At 41.3% G+C, this 14,305-nt stretch overlaps 1 protein-coding gene across 1 annotated transcript in view; it reads right to left on the bottom strand.

Annotated features, from left to right (window-relative positions):
* The window catches only part of TRA2A (transformer 2 alpha homolog), a gene marked incomplete at both ends in the record, with an annotated part of 38,044 nt that extends 27,501 nt beyond the window's left edge, over nt 1–10,543 (bottom strand). The window contains 3 exons of the mRNA XM_079538121.1: nt 737–908; nt 1,785–1,918; nt 10,508–10,543. Coding sequence (XP_079394247.1) covers nt 737–908; nt 1,785–1,918; nt 10,508–10,543 — 342 coding nt within the window. The remainder of the gene's footprint in view (nt 1–736; nt 909–1,784; nt 1,919–10,507) is intronic.
* Nucleotides 10,544–14,305: the final 3,762 nt, after the last annotated feature.

Here is a 14,305-nt window from a genome sequence, read left to right as displayed (position 1 = left end):
GCAATGTTTATTTTGATCAGCTTGAAGCAATGCAAAAACCTAAGGTGCTGAAGAAGGAATGACTTTGGGGGAGATCTCTCAGAATGACATACAAGAAGTATCCTGCATCTTAGCTGGTTTACCTATGCTTTCTATTCTATCCACAGAAAGACTATTTCTTTTCCATTTGAATTCTCAGAGGCCTACTGGTCCTTTTCATAACTTCTTCTCTAGCTTATTAAGATTTACACATTAGCTAACAGTGCACAGGTATATTCAAGTTAAACCCAATTCATTTATTTAGAGGTATAAAATCACAAGCAACCTTCAACATTGTAAACTATGTTATGAACAAGAACACTTTAGAAGTTTGTTCCTTTGTTTCGCTGGTCCATCTTGTAGGTATCTGTTTTGTTTCACTGTATCCAGAAAAGACCCTATTTTGTGAAGGACGGATTTGCTGGGAACAAAATAAAAAAAAACAAACTCCAAAGGTAGAGCAGAGGGAAGTAGACATTAACAATCTGCCTACACAGAATGCAGTGGTATGGTTCTTAGCATCTGCCCTGTTACTTGCACAAGCAGCAAGGCCGGTGGAAAGACTTTGCTGTTTCCAACCTCTTCTTTCACTCAAAACCCAATTCCCCTATCTTCCACTGACACGACAGTAAATCACACTCAGCCTGCAGTTAACTTGATCACACCGGTGTTAAAGCAGCAACCGTTTTGTTAATAGTCAGCCTTGAACATGACATACCCTGCTGCCTGTGTGCCTTCTTCTGTTGGACATTGGAGAGTGACTACGGCTCCTTCGACGACGATACTCTGGCGTGTACGATCTGCTTCGAGAACGTCTCCTATGGGAATGAGAATGGGAATGGGATCTGGAGCGAGTGTAACGTCTGTGCGAGTGTCTTCTGGACCTGGATCTTCAACAAAGATAAAGGTTTTGGTTACATCATATGCACACAAGCATATAGAATTGTGAGCTTTGCTCTTCCCAGAGAAAAACCTCAAATTCATTTTTCTGAGGCTCGCTACAATTAAAATAGTTGTTTGAGCTGAAAAATATTTTAAGATACATTTAAAGAAAAGAGGCACGCAGTCCTCCCTGTACTCAGAGGGATCTCCCTGTTTTACTGCTTCCTTAAAAAGGAGAGCTATAGAACTTTGCCTGCACAGGTACACACTGACAGGGAGATGAAGAGATTTAAAAATGAATTTAAATCTTAAAACCCAGGAAAATCAAGAAGCTACCCATCCTCAACTTTAGCTGTAGTTTTCAGATTTTGTTTTTATAAAGACTCAGCGTTTCAGTGAAGAAATGCCAAGAACTGCCCCCAAGCAACTATCCTTCAACATTTCCAATAGCTCCAATACAGAGCTAACCCTTATCTAACACAGGCTACTTTTGCTGTGGTTTTCAGTTGAGTCTTCCTTCGTACCTGCACGAAGGGTCCACACACAAGACCCTCCCCATGAAGATTTTTGAGGAAAGAGACCATTAGATTTTAAATAAGTGAACTGTAACCTCTTCTCCCTTCTCAGGAATAGTTAAATCTCTTTATTTTAGGGGTGACTTCTACACAGCTAGTCCAATTTACATTACTTCCTCTTTACATACACATGCTTTATTACTTATGGAATCTTCCCCCAGCCTTTGCCACCAAAATGCAAATTAACACGGCCCTCTTAACACCCTCTAAAATATAACTTTTACAGGAGAAAAAAAATCTCAGTAATGTAACAAATGAATGAACAAAAGCAATAACTCTGAATCAAACTGAACTACTTCCCAGACATACCTCGATTTTGATCTTGACCTAGAGTGTGATTCAGAATGTTTGGAAGCTCTCGATGGACTGCGAGATCCTGACCTGCTCTCCGATTTTACACGAGCAGGACTCCCAGCTGGAGATTTTGACTGGGAGCGAGACTCCTAACAAAAAGAACAGTATTACAAATGGTATTGGTTGTATAAATGCCTAACTCCTAACATTTAAAGTACAGTAATTCTATTATATTGATTGCTCCTGAAAAACAAATGGTTAGGGAATACCCTCCAGAACAAATTTCATTTTGCTAGCCCACTGTTAATATTGTATGCTTTCCTCAAATAGATCCCTGCTCGAACCAGATCACCAGTTCTCTATTAACTAAGTAATCATGCAAATTCATCTACAACTTGATCATACAGACACTGGAACATAAACCATACATTTACTTAACCTAGGACCCATTCATTCTTCCAGATTCTTTTAATTCTACTTCACTCTTGCTTTCTACTTTTCTTCATTCTTCATTGAGTTTTTCATTTTTCATACTTCGTGTATTCTTCCCCAATTCAAACAATTCATTATAGCCTTAAAAAAACATTCAAGTGCTTCTATCTGACCAATCTTCTGTTCAATTTTTTCCCCCATTCAATTTTAATTTTCTGATCTTTAATACTTTTCATTAGCCTTCTTTTATCTTGATTTATCTTCCACATTCTTGGAAAAAACTCTTCAATTTCTTCACGAACATTAACCTTAATGGAAAAAGAACATTTAGTATATTTAAGCACGTGGGGATTATAAAACTCTGCTGGAGTTCAGATGTTATCTACCAAATTGAAAAGCCAGCAGGTAAAGTGCAAGAAACTACTTCATAAAACAACTTTTTTTAAAAAAGCTTTAAAACTGTATAAGTGTCTACGGTCTAACAATAAGCTTACTGGGTTCTCAGTGTTTTACTGTATTTTCAAAGCTACCCTCCTCCCCTTTCAAACTTGTTATTCTTTGTAAGATACACAAATGAACTAAACGACTACTTAGCACAAATATATTAAAATATTGATACCGGCAACTGAATTTCCCCCCTAAAAAAGCAACTGTGTTTTCTCAGCATTCAATATCCCAAATTCTACTCCTACACATTATTACTAAGACACTCTCAGTTCAATAGAATGGCCAACAATTTCCAGTCAAAATCTATCTATGCACATACTTACTCGCACAGTACATGCACATAGATATACGCAAGACAAAATTTTCTTCCTACTTTCTCTTCCTCATTGTTATCCTGTTTTTCTTGCATACAACTTAATCCACAAAAACAAAAAGACATAATACAGCAGTTCAAAGCAATCCAATGAAATACACAACTTTCTTGTTTTCTTGTATGATAGTGCACACGAGAAAAACTAAGAAAACAAGTAAACAAAGAGCAGGTTAGGATTTCCTCACATTCCTTTAGTATGCAGCATTTCTAGGGAACCCAGCAACAAGAACAAACTATGGAAATACTACACATTTAATCTGTATGTAACTATAATATCTACATTATCACAAAAAATTGTGCAGAACTCTTAACAGAAAAAAGCATAGCAAGTTCCCCTCCCACAAGTGACATTTCACTCTTATTTTCATCATTTCCCCTCCTGCTTGTCCCCAGAACGTATTTCTCAATTTATCACTCTATGTAAATTCAGATTTGTATTTCCTTTCACAGCACTCTGAACCCAACCCCTTCTTCAAAGGGCTCCTTCCTCGCATTTCTAGACAATAAAAATGCACAAAATGGAACTTGAAAGATCCCTTACTAACAAGCATTACAGCTACGCTACCTGTTGCCCTTCACCTCAATGAAAAGGACAAGGGATATATGGAGAACGTCACTTACTGGGATGACAGGCGTGTTAAACTTATCAGCAAGGGCTACATTGAAAGCCTGGCTGTGACATGAGAACCACAGCATTAGAGGTTTCCCTTATGAAACCAGCCAACTGCTGATCTAGCTACAAGGCTGTCACAGAAATAGGAGGAAGGATGCACACTTTGATATCACTGAATTTTGATGCTTATATTTTTACATCTAAAATTGACTGTTCACAAAAAAAAAAAAAAAGCATCTATACACACATTATCCTTTTAAGGGCACTAATGTGATTTTTTAAGTACCTCTCCTCAATTCTTCCCTTTACACTTAATCCCAAGCAGCAGCTCTCATTTTCTCTGGCAGTTACTTCCACCCATCCCCCTCCCCCCCCCAGTAAGAGTAATCAGCAATACAGAAAAGCATTTATTGCATCACTGTCAAGATTTAAATAAGAACTTCCAATAAAAAAAAGCAAAGAAGTGAGGAAATTATATTGCCCACTCTTATTACATTTGGAAGACCACTTCTTGAACAATAATAATGATACAAACAACAAAAAGAACAGCAGCAGCAAAAAAAAAAAAAAAAGAAAAAGAAAAAAGAAAAAAGAAAAAAGAAAAAAGAGTCACAGTTCTGTTGGGAGGTACCAAAAATATTGAGGACCTGGTAATTCCCATACATGAAAAAGTTAGCTTAGCATCCTTATCTATTCACCTGCAGCATCTTCTGACACCACCCACAGCTTTTTCTAATAGCATCGGTTATGACAGTGAGTCCATACGCAGCTGCCGAGAGCAAATATTACGTTATTCCATGTAGGCCACGTTCATTCAGAGCTCGTTGCTTAAGCCCTTCAGAGGCTGCATTTGCAAGCATATAACCTTCGAAGTGGAGCAACAGAGGTGACAGCGTAAGTCTGTATACATTTCAAACTTCCTCAACTTTACTGTAGGTGTAACTGCAGCTAAAGAGAGATTACCTGTTAGCAGTTGCATAGTGTGTGTGGCATTGGCAGGCAATTACATCTCATCTTCCGATGCAAACTGATCACCTAGTTATATCTCCTACAGTGCTCTTCACCAGGAGGGACTAAGAGAATCATAATAAGCTGCAAGAGTTTAAGGACTTAAGGAAGTCACTGAAAAAGCACCTAATAAGATTTATATTAGCAAGACTACAGGTAGGGATTAAAAGATTCAGAGCTTCAAAGTGTCACAAAGTGAGATTTTAAGGAACATTCCTCCTCTGTTTCCCCATAAGGAAATAATCAAGGTAACTCTTAGTCTGTGTCAGACAGATCCAACAGTCCTGCATTAACAATTTATGTCCACTGCAGTATCAAAAAGAATGCTATGTTTAACTTTTTTCTTATTATCTCATCTTTAACAAGAGCAAATAGACACCTCTATTATCCAAAGCATTCCTATCCCTTACTACTCTTCAAGCAATTTACATACTCCGATCTTTGTCCATATTTACCCAGAAATGAATTTGACTACTGACAAGAGAACAAGCTACACTTTCTGCATCCTCAACACTTACTTCTCTTTCTGCTCTGAAGATCCTCAGCCACCTGAAGGCCATAGATTAGACTGCACTTTTTTCAACTCAGCTTCTCACCCCACCACCATCTCATGAGTAACAGCAGGCATCTTCTGCTTTGTTGAGCAGCTACCAGTCACTGCTCTCACCCTCACAAACTCGCAAGGCAGATACTCACTGTCACCATTTCCAAGTATCTAGATTTGCTGTCACTACAGCCTGTGGGAGACTGACTGTCTAATATTCTTCAGATCAAGTTTCCCTTTCAGAGGGAAAACACATGCAAGTAACACTTTTTCCCATGGCAAAATGGAAAAAAAAAGTGTGCTCCTCAGAACGTCCCATTGCAATACCCTCAGCATATGGGGGAAGTGGGATTAATGATTCATAAAGAACTGGAACCAGGAGCCAAATAAATTGCTGTAGGTGAATGCAATCTAAGGACTGCAGCTTCAGCAATTGATTCTGTGGATGACAACTCCAAAGCCAATGAGTATTTTCCATTCTTCACACCCTCTTTATTCCAGAAAGACCAATGTGAAACCAAGCGGTACGGACAGGAAAAGTCCTTTCCTATCATTACCTAACAATTGCATATATCTAGGCACTGAATAATTCATCGACAGCTCCCCACCAGCCAGCTGAGCAAGATGTCAGAGCATTTCATCCACACTGGTACAACTGTATCAACAGATCCCAGGTACATCTGTCTCTCATTTGTCTTCCTCACATCCTTCAGCAGAAATGCTGCTTTCAAATATAGGTATTCCTTGAAGAAAAAAAAAAAGTTATTCAAAACAGTTCTACAGTGAGCGGAACTGCCGAAGTCTTCACAAAATACTTTTAGGTTTCCAGCTGCCATCAGAGGGTATGATAAAGACAGCGAGACGACAAAAATAGCTCTCAAGCCACTTCTCACCCTCACTGTGTCATGTCTTACCTCACCCCAGGTGCTACCATTTCAGGGTATGACAGAACAGGATTATCACGAGGCTATCAAAATTTACAGTGACACTAAATAAAAAGAGCTGATGAAGCTTATGCTAGGCTTTCTGCTAACAAAATATGGGAAGTAAAATAGGAAGAAAAAAAACAATCATGAAATCACACTAATTTCAGCTGCACTTCATACAACCTTAGGAAGTACCCACAGCACACCAGGGATGGAAGCGCACAGCACCAGTAGCCCAGCAACACCACTGAACGAGCAAAACAAAAGCTCAGACTTCATAAAAATCTTGCTAAAAAACTCCTGCCCAAACGCCAAAAAATAAATGAAGTCCAACTTTATCAGGAAACAGAAAAGTATAAGTGGTCAGAAAAGCAGCAAATTTAATATCATCCTACATGCACTGGATGAATCCATCAATTCAGTAGCAAAGCTCTGAGATAAGACAATCATACTTTTTAGCTATTGCTTTGACAGGAGCCTACTGACTTGAAGCTCACAAGAGAAGTTAAAAAATATTTGTTTAATGCTATGACCTGTCACTCTATACTCAAACTAATCCCTTTATTAGCTATTCTTCCATAAATGTTTTAATGCATATGTGTAGGCAATAAACTTTTCTATAAAGCAAAATTAACCTGTGCTGCCTTGCAGACACCTTTAAAAAGTTAGCAGCATCAACAAGCATTATGCATTCATTTATGACACTACTCCAATTAAGAAAAAAATCTTCAGCAATTAATTTCTTGCAGATTATCAGTTTATAATTCTGCATCTTCTCACTGAGGGCTGAATGTACACCTGCTCAGGGAAGGGTTCAGTAGGCAGTCTTTTGCCCAGGTACCGACCTCAACTTTAAGCTCAACTGAACAAAAAGGCGATCAACTTGCCAAAGAAGTCTCCTTTCCATGCCTGCCATTAGAAACACCATCACAGCTTTCTCCAAACTGATGCAGAACTACACAGCACGAGCACAGCCACATCTGTACCTCAACAACCATAGTAAGCAGTGTGCCTCCTTGCTGCTGAAGTAGCAGACTGCCACTACACTAGTCTGAATCAAAGTGCTGCAGGCGTGATCAGGTTTAGATAATTAACATCAGCACATATGTTAACTTTAATATTTTCTTCATGAAGCTTGTGATTAGCATGTCTAAAAGCCACTCGCATACACAGGAACAACACATATACTTCCTTTAGCAGTAATATACACTTCAAGTGCTTTTTTAGGAGTTCACTGTGATTTTACAGCAAGCAGGAAGAGGCATCTCGTGAGAATCAAGGGCAATCAATCTGGAGTTCTGCCTTCGTTGTAATGCTGCAAGTGGAGCTTCTGCCCAGCTCTGTTCAGACTGCCAGTCCTTCACTGCTCAGAGAAAGCTTCCAAAGAAGTTGCATCACAGAATATGCACTGGATGAGTGTGTTATTACAAATGAGGACAAAGATGAAAGGAAATAACACCTAAATTCTTGTTTAAAGTTGCCTGCTACCTAACAACAGGATAAAAAGCCTCATCTGCCTAACCTGCTCTCAATGAACACTGATAAAATCCTTTAACCGCTCCAAAACTCAAGTCACTGCATACAAACATGACTTAAAATCATCTTCCTCCTTGAAACCCATCAACTTAACTCTAATGTCTATTATGTTTCCAACTACTCTAGCAATTTCTATTAAATCACCATGTTTCTGTGCTTTCTGGGGAGGAAGTGGAAGAGAGTTCTTCTGTTCAACCAGCAACTAAACTTGCTGAAGTTGAAGCAAAATGATACAAAGCCAGAGCAGATGTTGATTAGCCTAAGCATATCTGATTAACAGCTGCTTTGAAAAAAAGCAGTCACTAAAGAAATGAGCGAGCTCGAGAGTAATAATAATTTAAAAATCCCTACTGATGTCTACAATGATTTTATCCAATGCTTCAGAAAGGCAGTTTCCTAGACAGCACAAACTACACAGCCTTGCTGTTAAGTTGCTTCCGAGATCATCCTAAATCTCCTCTACATATTAAATGATGGTAATGATTCTAAAATTTACAAATTAAAAAGTAGAAAATTAAGTCAACTATCAATAACCACATACGAAACTTATCCACAAGTAAGAGGCAAAACAGGAAAGACTTTCTAGCTAATCTTATACCAGGATGTGTTTGAAAGAATCTTTTGCTTACTACTCATTCAATCAGTACCTTCATCTAAGCATCAGATTACCGCTATCTGCAAGAACCAGGCCTCCTCAAACACCACTCCAGTGGGTACTGAAACCCAGTAGTGAAGGAGGTGGGGGGAACTCAAAAGGCACTCACACCTCTTTCGTGGTAAGCTTGAGGAAAGCAGGCTCTTCACAAACCCTCTCCCACCCCCAGACCCCACCCCATGTCTTCTGTTTCTTCTCCCGCTGAAGACTTAGGCCACACAATCCTCACGTCACGTGCCTGCACATAGCACACTAAACCACTAAGACATCCTAGTGTTTAAGAGTTCTGGGCTGATCAGGAACGTCAAGTCAAACACCAAATCCCCTCCTCCCACAAATTTACACATTTAATTTTACGCCTGTAACTATTTTCAGTTACAATAAAATAAATAAATAAATAAATATATTAGGCTACAAGGTTTTCTAGGTATTTTAATAGCGTTATCAAAAATGCATTACTGAAATAAGTAAAAGAACTACTTAGGAACATTCTTAATTAGAACAAAAAAACGCTGTGGGGGAATCAATTATCTGCCATTGTGTTCAGCTACATTTAGAAAAATGAGACACTCACATGCGAGTGCTTCATAAATTCCAGTACTGAGGACTGAAAAGAATGCAAGTTTTCCAAAGAAAAGCTCAATAAGGTCAGCAGCTCTTTCCAACAGGTAGACTTTCCACCTCAAAAAAAATAAAGCATAAGCCAACTGAGAGGCAACAGAAAAACTGCTACGTGGGACTCCTCATACTTCACATACTGTCAAAATGCTGTTTCACTTCTACGTTTGGCAGAATGTATGCAGAAATCCTCAGCTCTATTTGTTTCTTTAGCACTAACAAGAGACCCATTAAGGAACCTAATATAAATATTTCAATCAAAAAGCAAGAGCTGCCAAAATATCAAGAAGAAAATATAAAAAAAAATATATAAATCTTGATAGAGATGATGTGACTGGAGTAACAAACCTTAAAAATGAACGACAAAGAACACATGCTGCTCAGCTTTCTCAGACCTGGCTGGCTTCCCCCAGAAATTAGCTTATTTAACTGGAAAGAGCACAGGTACCTGCCACCTCTGTGTAACAATTAACAAAAGAACAGATTTTGTTTACCTCACCTGAGGAACCAGCAGCAGTCACTGCACAGGTAAACAAACCGAGCCTGGGGACTGGGTTTTTCAGTTGTTTTTGTTTTTTAAACTAACAACGCAAAAGGATAAGCACGTTTCTATAAAGATCATTATTGGAATAAGACTCAGCTCTTTTAAAACGTTCATTTCTCCAGGCAACAACCTGATAGAAGCGAAAAGCTGCTACCACTGGTTCATCAGAAAAAGTCACCAAAAGGATGCTCAGGTGTTCTTCTAAAGCAATTCTTAGGGAGCAAACAAAAAAATCTTCAAAATTAAAAAAAGTCAGCAGTGATGGAGCAAGGATAACACACGTAACTGCTGCTTATCCTCATCATCACTAAGCAATTAAAAAAAAAATAAAAAAAAAATCAACCGAAACAGAAAATGGAAAGGCCCGGTTATTACAGGCGTACAGAGAAACCGCAGCAATGGGAGGGAGGGGAAGAGAAGACACGGGCCTAACAGCGTTACAAAACCGCAGCGGCGCTGAGATAAAGCCCTCGGCTACACGGCCGGGCGCCGCGCGGCTCCCGAGGAGGGCCGTGCCTCTGGGGATCCCGGCGCGGCCCGAGGGCGCTGCCGCGAGCGGCGCCGCTCACAAAGGGACCGGGCGGGCACGGCGAGGGCCGCACACGGAGTGAGCGGGAGCGGACGGCTCGGGACGGCTGGCAGGGACGGAAATAATGGAGAAGTGGGGAGAGAGCGCGGGGCTCGGCGAGCCCAGGCCGAGGGGGAGGGAGAAAGGAGGGGAGGGAGGAGGGGGGCGACAGCGCCCGCAGCCCGGGCAGGGGGTCGGGACGGAGCCGTGAAGGGAGAAGGAAGCGGGCGAGGGCCGAGGCGGCGGGGCCCAGTCCGCGCCGGGCCGAGCCACAAGAGAAATAAAAGAAATAAATGAGGACGGCGGGGAGAGGAGGGACGCGAGCGCCCGGGCCCCACCAGGAGCTGGGCTCCCCAAGGAGCCATTTTAGACACGGCCGCGCCGCCACCTCCGCCCGAGCCGCACCGGGCGCCCCCGCCCCCCGCCCGGGCCCGGCCGGCCCTCAGCACGGCCCCGGCAGGGACGGCCACTCACCCTCCCCTCGAAGTTGTTCTCCTCCACGTCGCTCATGTCGGCAAAGTCCTGACCGCGGGGCCGGGCGAACGGGGACGCTAGTCCCAAGCAGCGACCGCACCCGCCGCCGCTACCGCTACAGTTACCGCGGTTAACGCTATCCCTACCGCCACCGTCCGCCCCCCTCCCGCCAAAGCTCCCAACCCGTCTCCCGCAGCAGCGCAAAATGGCGCCTCCGCTTCGTCTGCGCCCGACACGGCTCGGGGGTGGGGCCGGGCCCGGCCCGCCCGCCCGCCACAAAGGAGGCGCCGCCGGCAGACGACGAGCGGCTGCGACGGGCTCCGAGCCGTGCGGCCGCCACGCACGCGCAGGCTCGTCCTCGTGCCGCCGAGGGCCGAGTCCCACCCGGCAGCGCGCGGCTCCGCGCCTCCTCACGGCGGCCGTACGAGGACGTGGCGGGTCGGTAATACCGCGCGAGGCGTTGCACCGCGCAGCTTCACTTTTCTTCTCTCGTTAACGTCACCCCTTCTGCTCTTTTCTAGTAAATTGCCCTGAGTTCTGCACCGCTAGAAAGGCATCTAAACGGAAACACGTTCAGGCTACCAGTACCAGTCTGGTGTCGCAACAAATGGTTACTTCATTTACAGGGCTGGAAGGTTGCTTTCATTGTAAAAGGAAAAAAAAAAAAAAAAAAAAAAAAAAAAAAAGCCAAATGAGGAAATTTTTAAGAAAGACAGCTTTCCCAGAAAGGAACAGAGCTCAGAGGTGCCCAAGCAGCCAGGGAGTGCTCCCTAAAGATCACATCCTTGCTTCATGAGGCATGCTCCAGGGGCTCCAGCAACCAGCAGTGCCTGCAGCTCTGCCTGGCTCTCCTCCAGTCCATCACACAGGATTCCAACAGCACCTGTACAGCCACTCCAGCTAGGTTGCAGCAGAGAAGCTCATCCCTATGCAGCTGGGACAGAAATTCCAATACAGCTGTAGCAGAAATGCTAAGTCACAGCATGAAACAGTGAGCACCTGGTGGGAACGTAGGGCTAACCCAGGGGAGCTCAGTGCAATGCACCTGAGTGACCAGAAGGGGTGAAGTCAGGATCCATCCCTTTCCAAACCTCACTTAAGGGTTGGCAGTGGAGGCAAGGATATCTTAACGTAGAGCCTTAGCTACCTGTGGCCTTTCAAAGGTAAACAGCTTTTTTTTCCTTAGTTTCTACAGCAGCAGCTGCTGCTTTTGGGCTCATCCTCACTTGCTGCAGTCTAGGACATTGCGTACAGCACTGACTCTGCTTTTACCCTGTGCTTTTCATTGCACTGTAGCTTTACAATAGCCATTGTGTATGCTTATCTGTATGCAAAGGATTGGTGGTGTTTCCTACATCAGTGAAGTTGATTAAATGAAAGGCTGGGACTACATGCTAGCCTTTCCTCTTTTTGCCTGGAGAACCAGAAGCAAATATTTTAACTAACCAATACCACGGTATTAAAAGTAGGTGGTATATCAGAAAGATCTTCATTCTCTAGGCTTTTGAAATGTTTCATTTTGGCTGAAAGCTTCTTGCTTTTGATTTCTTTGAAAAGTTTTAGTTAACTCCTTAACCTTGTTTAATTGCAATTAATTTGTCATTCCTAAAAGTCTAGGCTATATTGTAGACACTGCTGTTGTCTAGCTTTCCAAAATACATTCTTAGTCAATGTCATAATATCTTTTATACCATCTCTGCTCCATTCAGTTCTAGTAGATAGGTTTGCTCATGTCCCCTTCCCAGTGTAACTCTATCAATGAGCAAATATCCTACTACAGGATTGCATTCTGTGCTGGCATAATCCGATCCTGGTCCTAGCTGATGCTGCATATAAGCAGAGGGAACAAAAGGAAAAGGACACAAAAGCCACACTTAAATTCTAACACAAATAAGCTTATCAGTCTTCTGCCACCAGGTGGATCAGTGGAAAAAAAAGGGAACCAAGAACAAAGTGGAAAAAGAATATGTATATATAAAATACAACACTTAAAAAAAAAAAGTGGGAGGGGAAGGAAAATGAGGCAAGAGAACATAAGACAGGATTATATTCTCATTAACATGTACATATGTGAGACTTAGCCACAGTGTACAGTGACAGTGCTTCCTAAGTACCAATATTAATTCCAGCAGTATTTTAAGATATTCCGATGATTAAACTAAACTAAACAAAAAAAAAAAAAAAAAAAAGTAGAAACTGATACAAAGACCTACTTGTAAAAAAAAAAAAAAAATAATCAGATTTACATTTTAAATTGAAAACTGCAAGCACTCTGTGTTTTCCACAACCAGCCTGTCTTCATCATTTCCTACAATAAGCTACAATAACATCACCACAGCTTCCTGGAGTCTAAAATTGATAATTATATGATATTACCTGTATATTTCAGGTTTGACTTTTACAGTCTATAAGGTGGCAAGGATAAAAAGAGTATATGATGAGATGCACGTTCATGAAGGATGACTAAATGCATGAGGCCTTCAGGCAACAGAAAAAAATATTATTAATAGTTGAGAGTTCCTGTAAACAGAGGATACATTTATAACAGAGACATATCTTAATTCTCCAATCCCACCAGCAAATCTTCTTGTGCTTACACTATTGACAGATTTCCCTTTCTTTCCCTTTCAAGCTCTAAATTTCATATAATTTATATTTGCAAAGATATTACAGCTGCTCACTGCGTGTCTGTGAAAATAAAGGATTAATCACTGTGCAAGTAGTACAGCAATAAATGGCAGTAAATAGCTGTGATACGTTTGTTACGTGAAGTCCATTTCAGCTGTTGTTTTTGATCTTTTCTTGATGTTAGGGGAGAATTATTAATGAGAAAATGCTTACAGAAACTGATGAGATTATTTGCCTTTGGAAAATAATTCTACCAACAAATTTATTGGTGGTGTACAACATATAATCAGTCTCTTCACTCAAAAGCTAAATTATGAAATATTTCATGTCTTAATTTTTGCCTCTTGTCTGTGTTGTGTAATTTAGCAAAAGTCTCTTTTCCATGGGACAGATTGAATAATCAAAAATTTTAAAAATTCCTTTAACGCAGCTTCTTATGGTTTCTCTGTGGGAATGCAGCATCTAGCTCAATAACTGTATAATCTTCCAAACTGAAATGGGCCTTTGGGTGAACACCAATATTTTTCACACCAGCAAGAAAAATTCATTTTTCCAAAGTAGCTCTTACAAGACTGAAATAAAAGCACTGTAGACTAGTCAGCATCAGAAAACTCATACAAGTAAATATTTGCATACATGTCTGATTTGCTGTCTGTTGGGATACCACCTACCCCCAGTTCTATTTGTTTTCTTAGGTCTAGGCCACCAACCCCTCTGATGCATTAATATCCTTTTCTTCCTGTTGGAGCAACAGATTTAAATGCTGAATTTTCCCATGTCTAATCCATTCAGAAAAGAAGGTTGAAAAATTCAGAACTGGCAAGTAGATTCAGACAAGCACTGGAAATGAGGGAAGAAATGCACATGTGGGAAGATGGTGTGATCAGCAAGGTGAAAACACTGCTTTCTGCATCTCTATATTACAAGGTGAAGCTATGCATGCAGAACAACACTGCAAGTAAAACTTTCTAATACACTAAAATTGAGTTACTTGATTGGTAACAGGTATGAGAGCTAGCCTAGACATAGAGAATCCTGAAGAGATTAAGTAAACTAGAAGTACTTCTGATCACAGCAACGTGACAGTTGAAGGTGCCCACACCTTCACATTTGGTAAATTGATACCAATTTCCTTATATGCAGCACTGTAGGAATACGATGTAACTTGCT

The sequence above is a fragment of the Tetrao urogallus genome, assembly GCF_951394365.1.
Source record: "Tetrao urogallus genome assembly, chromosome: 7".
Taxonomy (NCBI): Eukaryota; Metazoa; Chordata; class Aves; order Galliformes; family Phasianidae; genus Tetrao; species Tetrao urogallus.
Note: the sequence above shows the minus strand (reverse complement) of the source record. Positions and strands in the feature narration are given on the sequence as shown.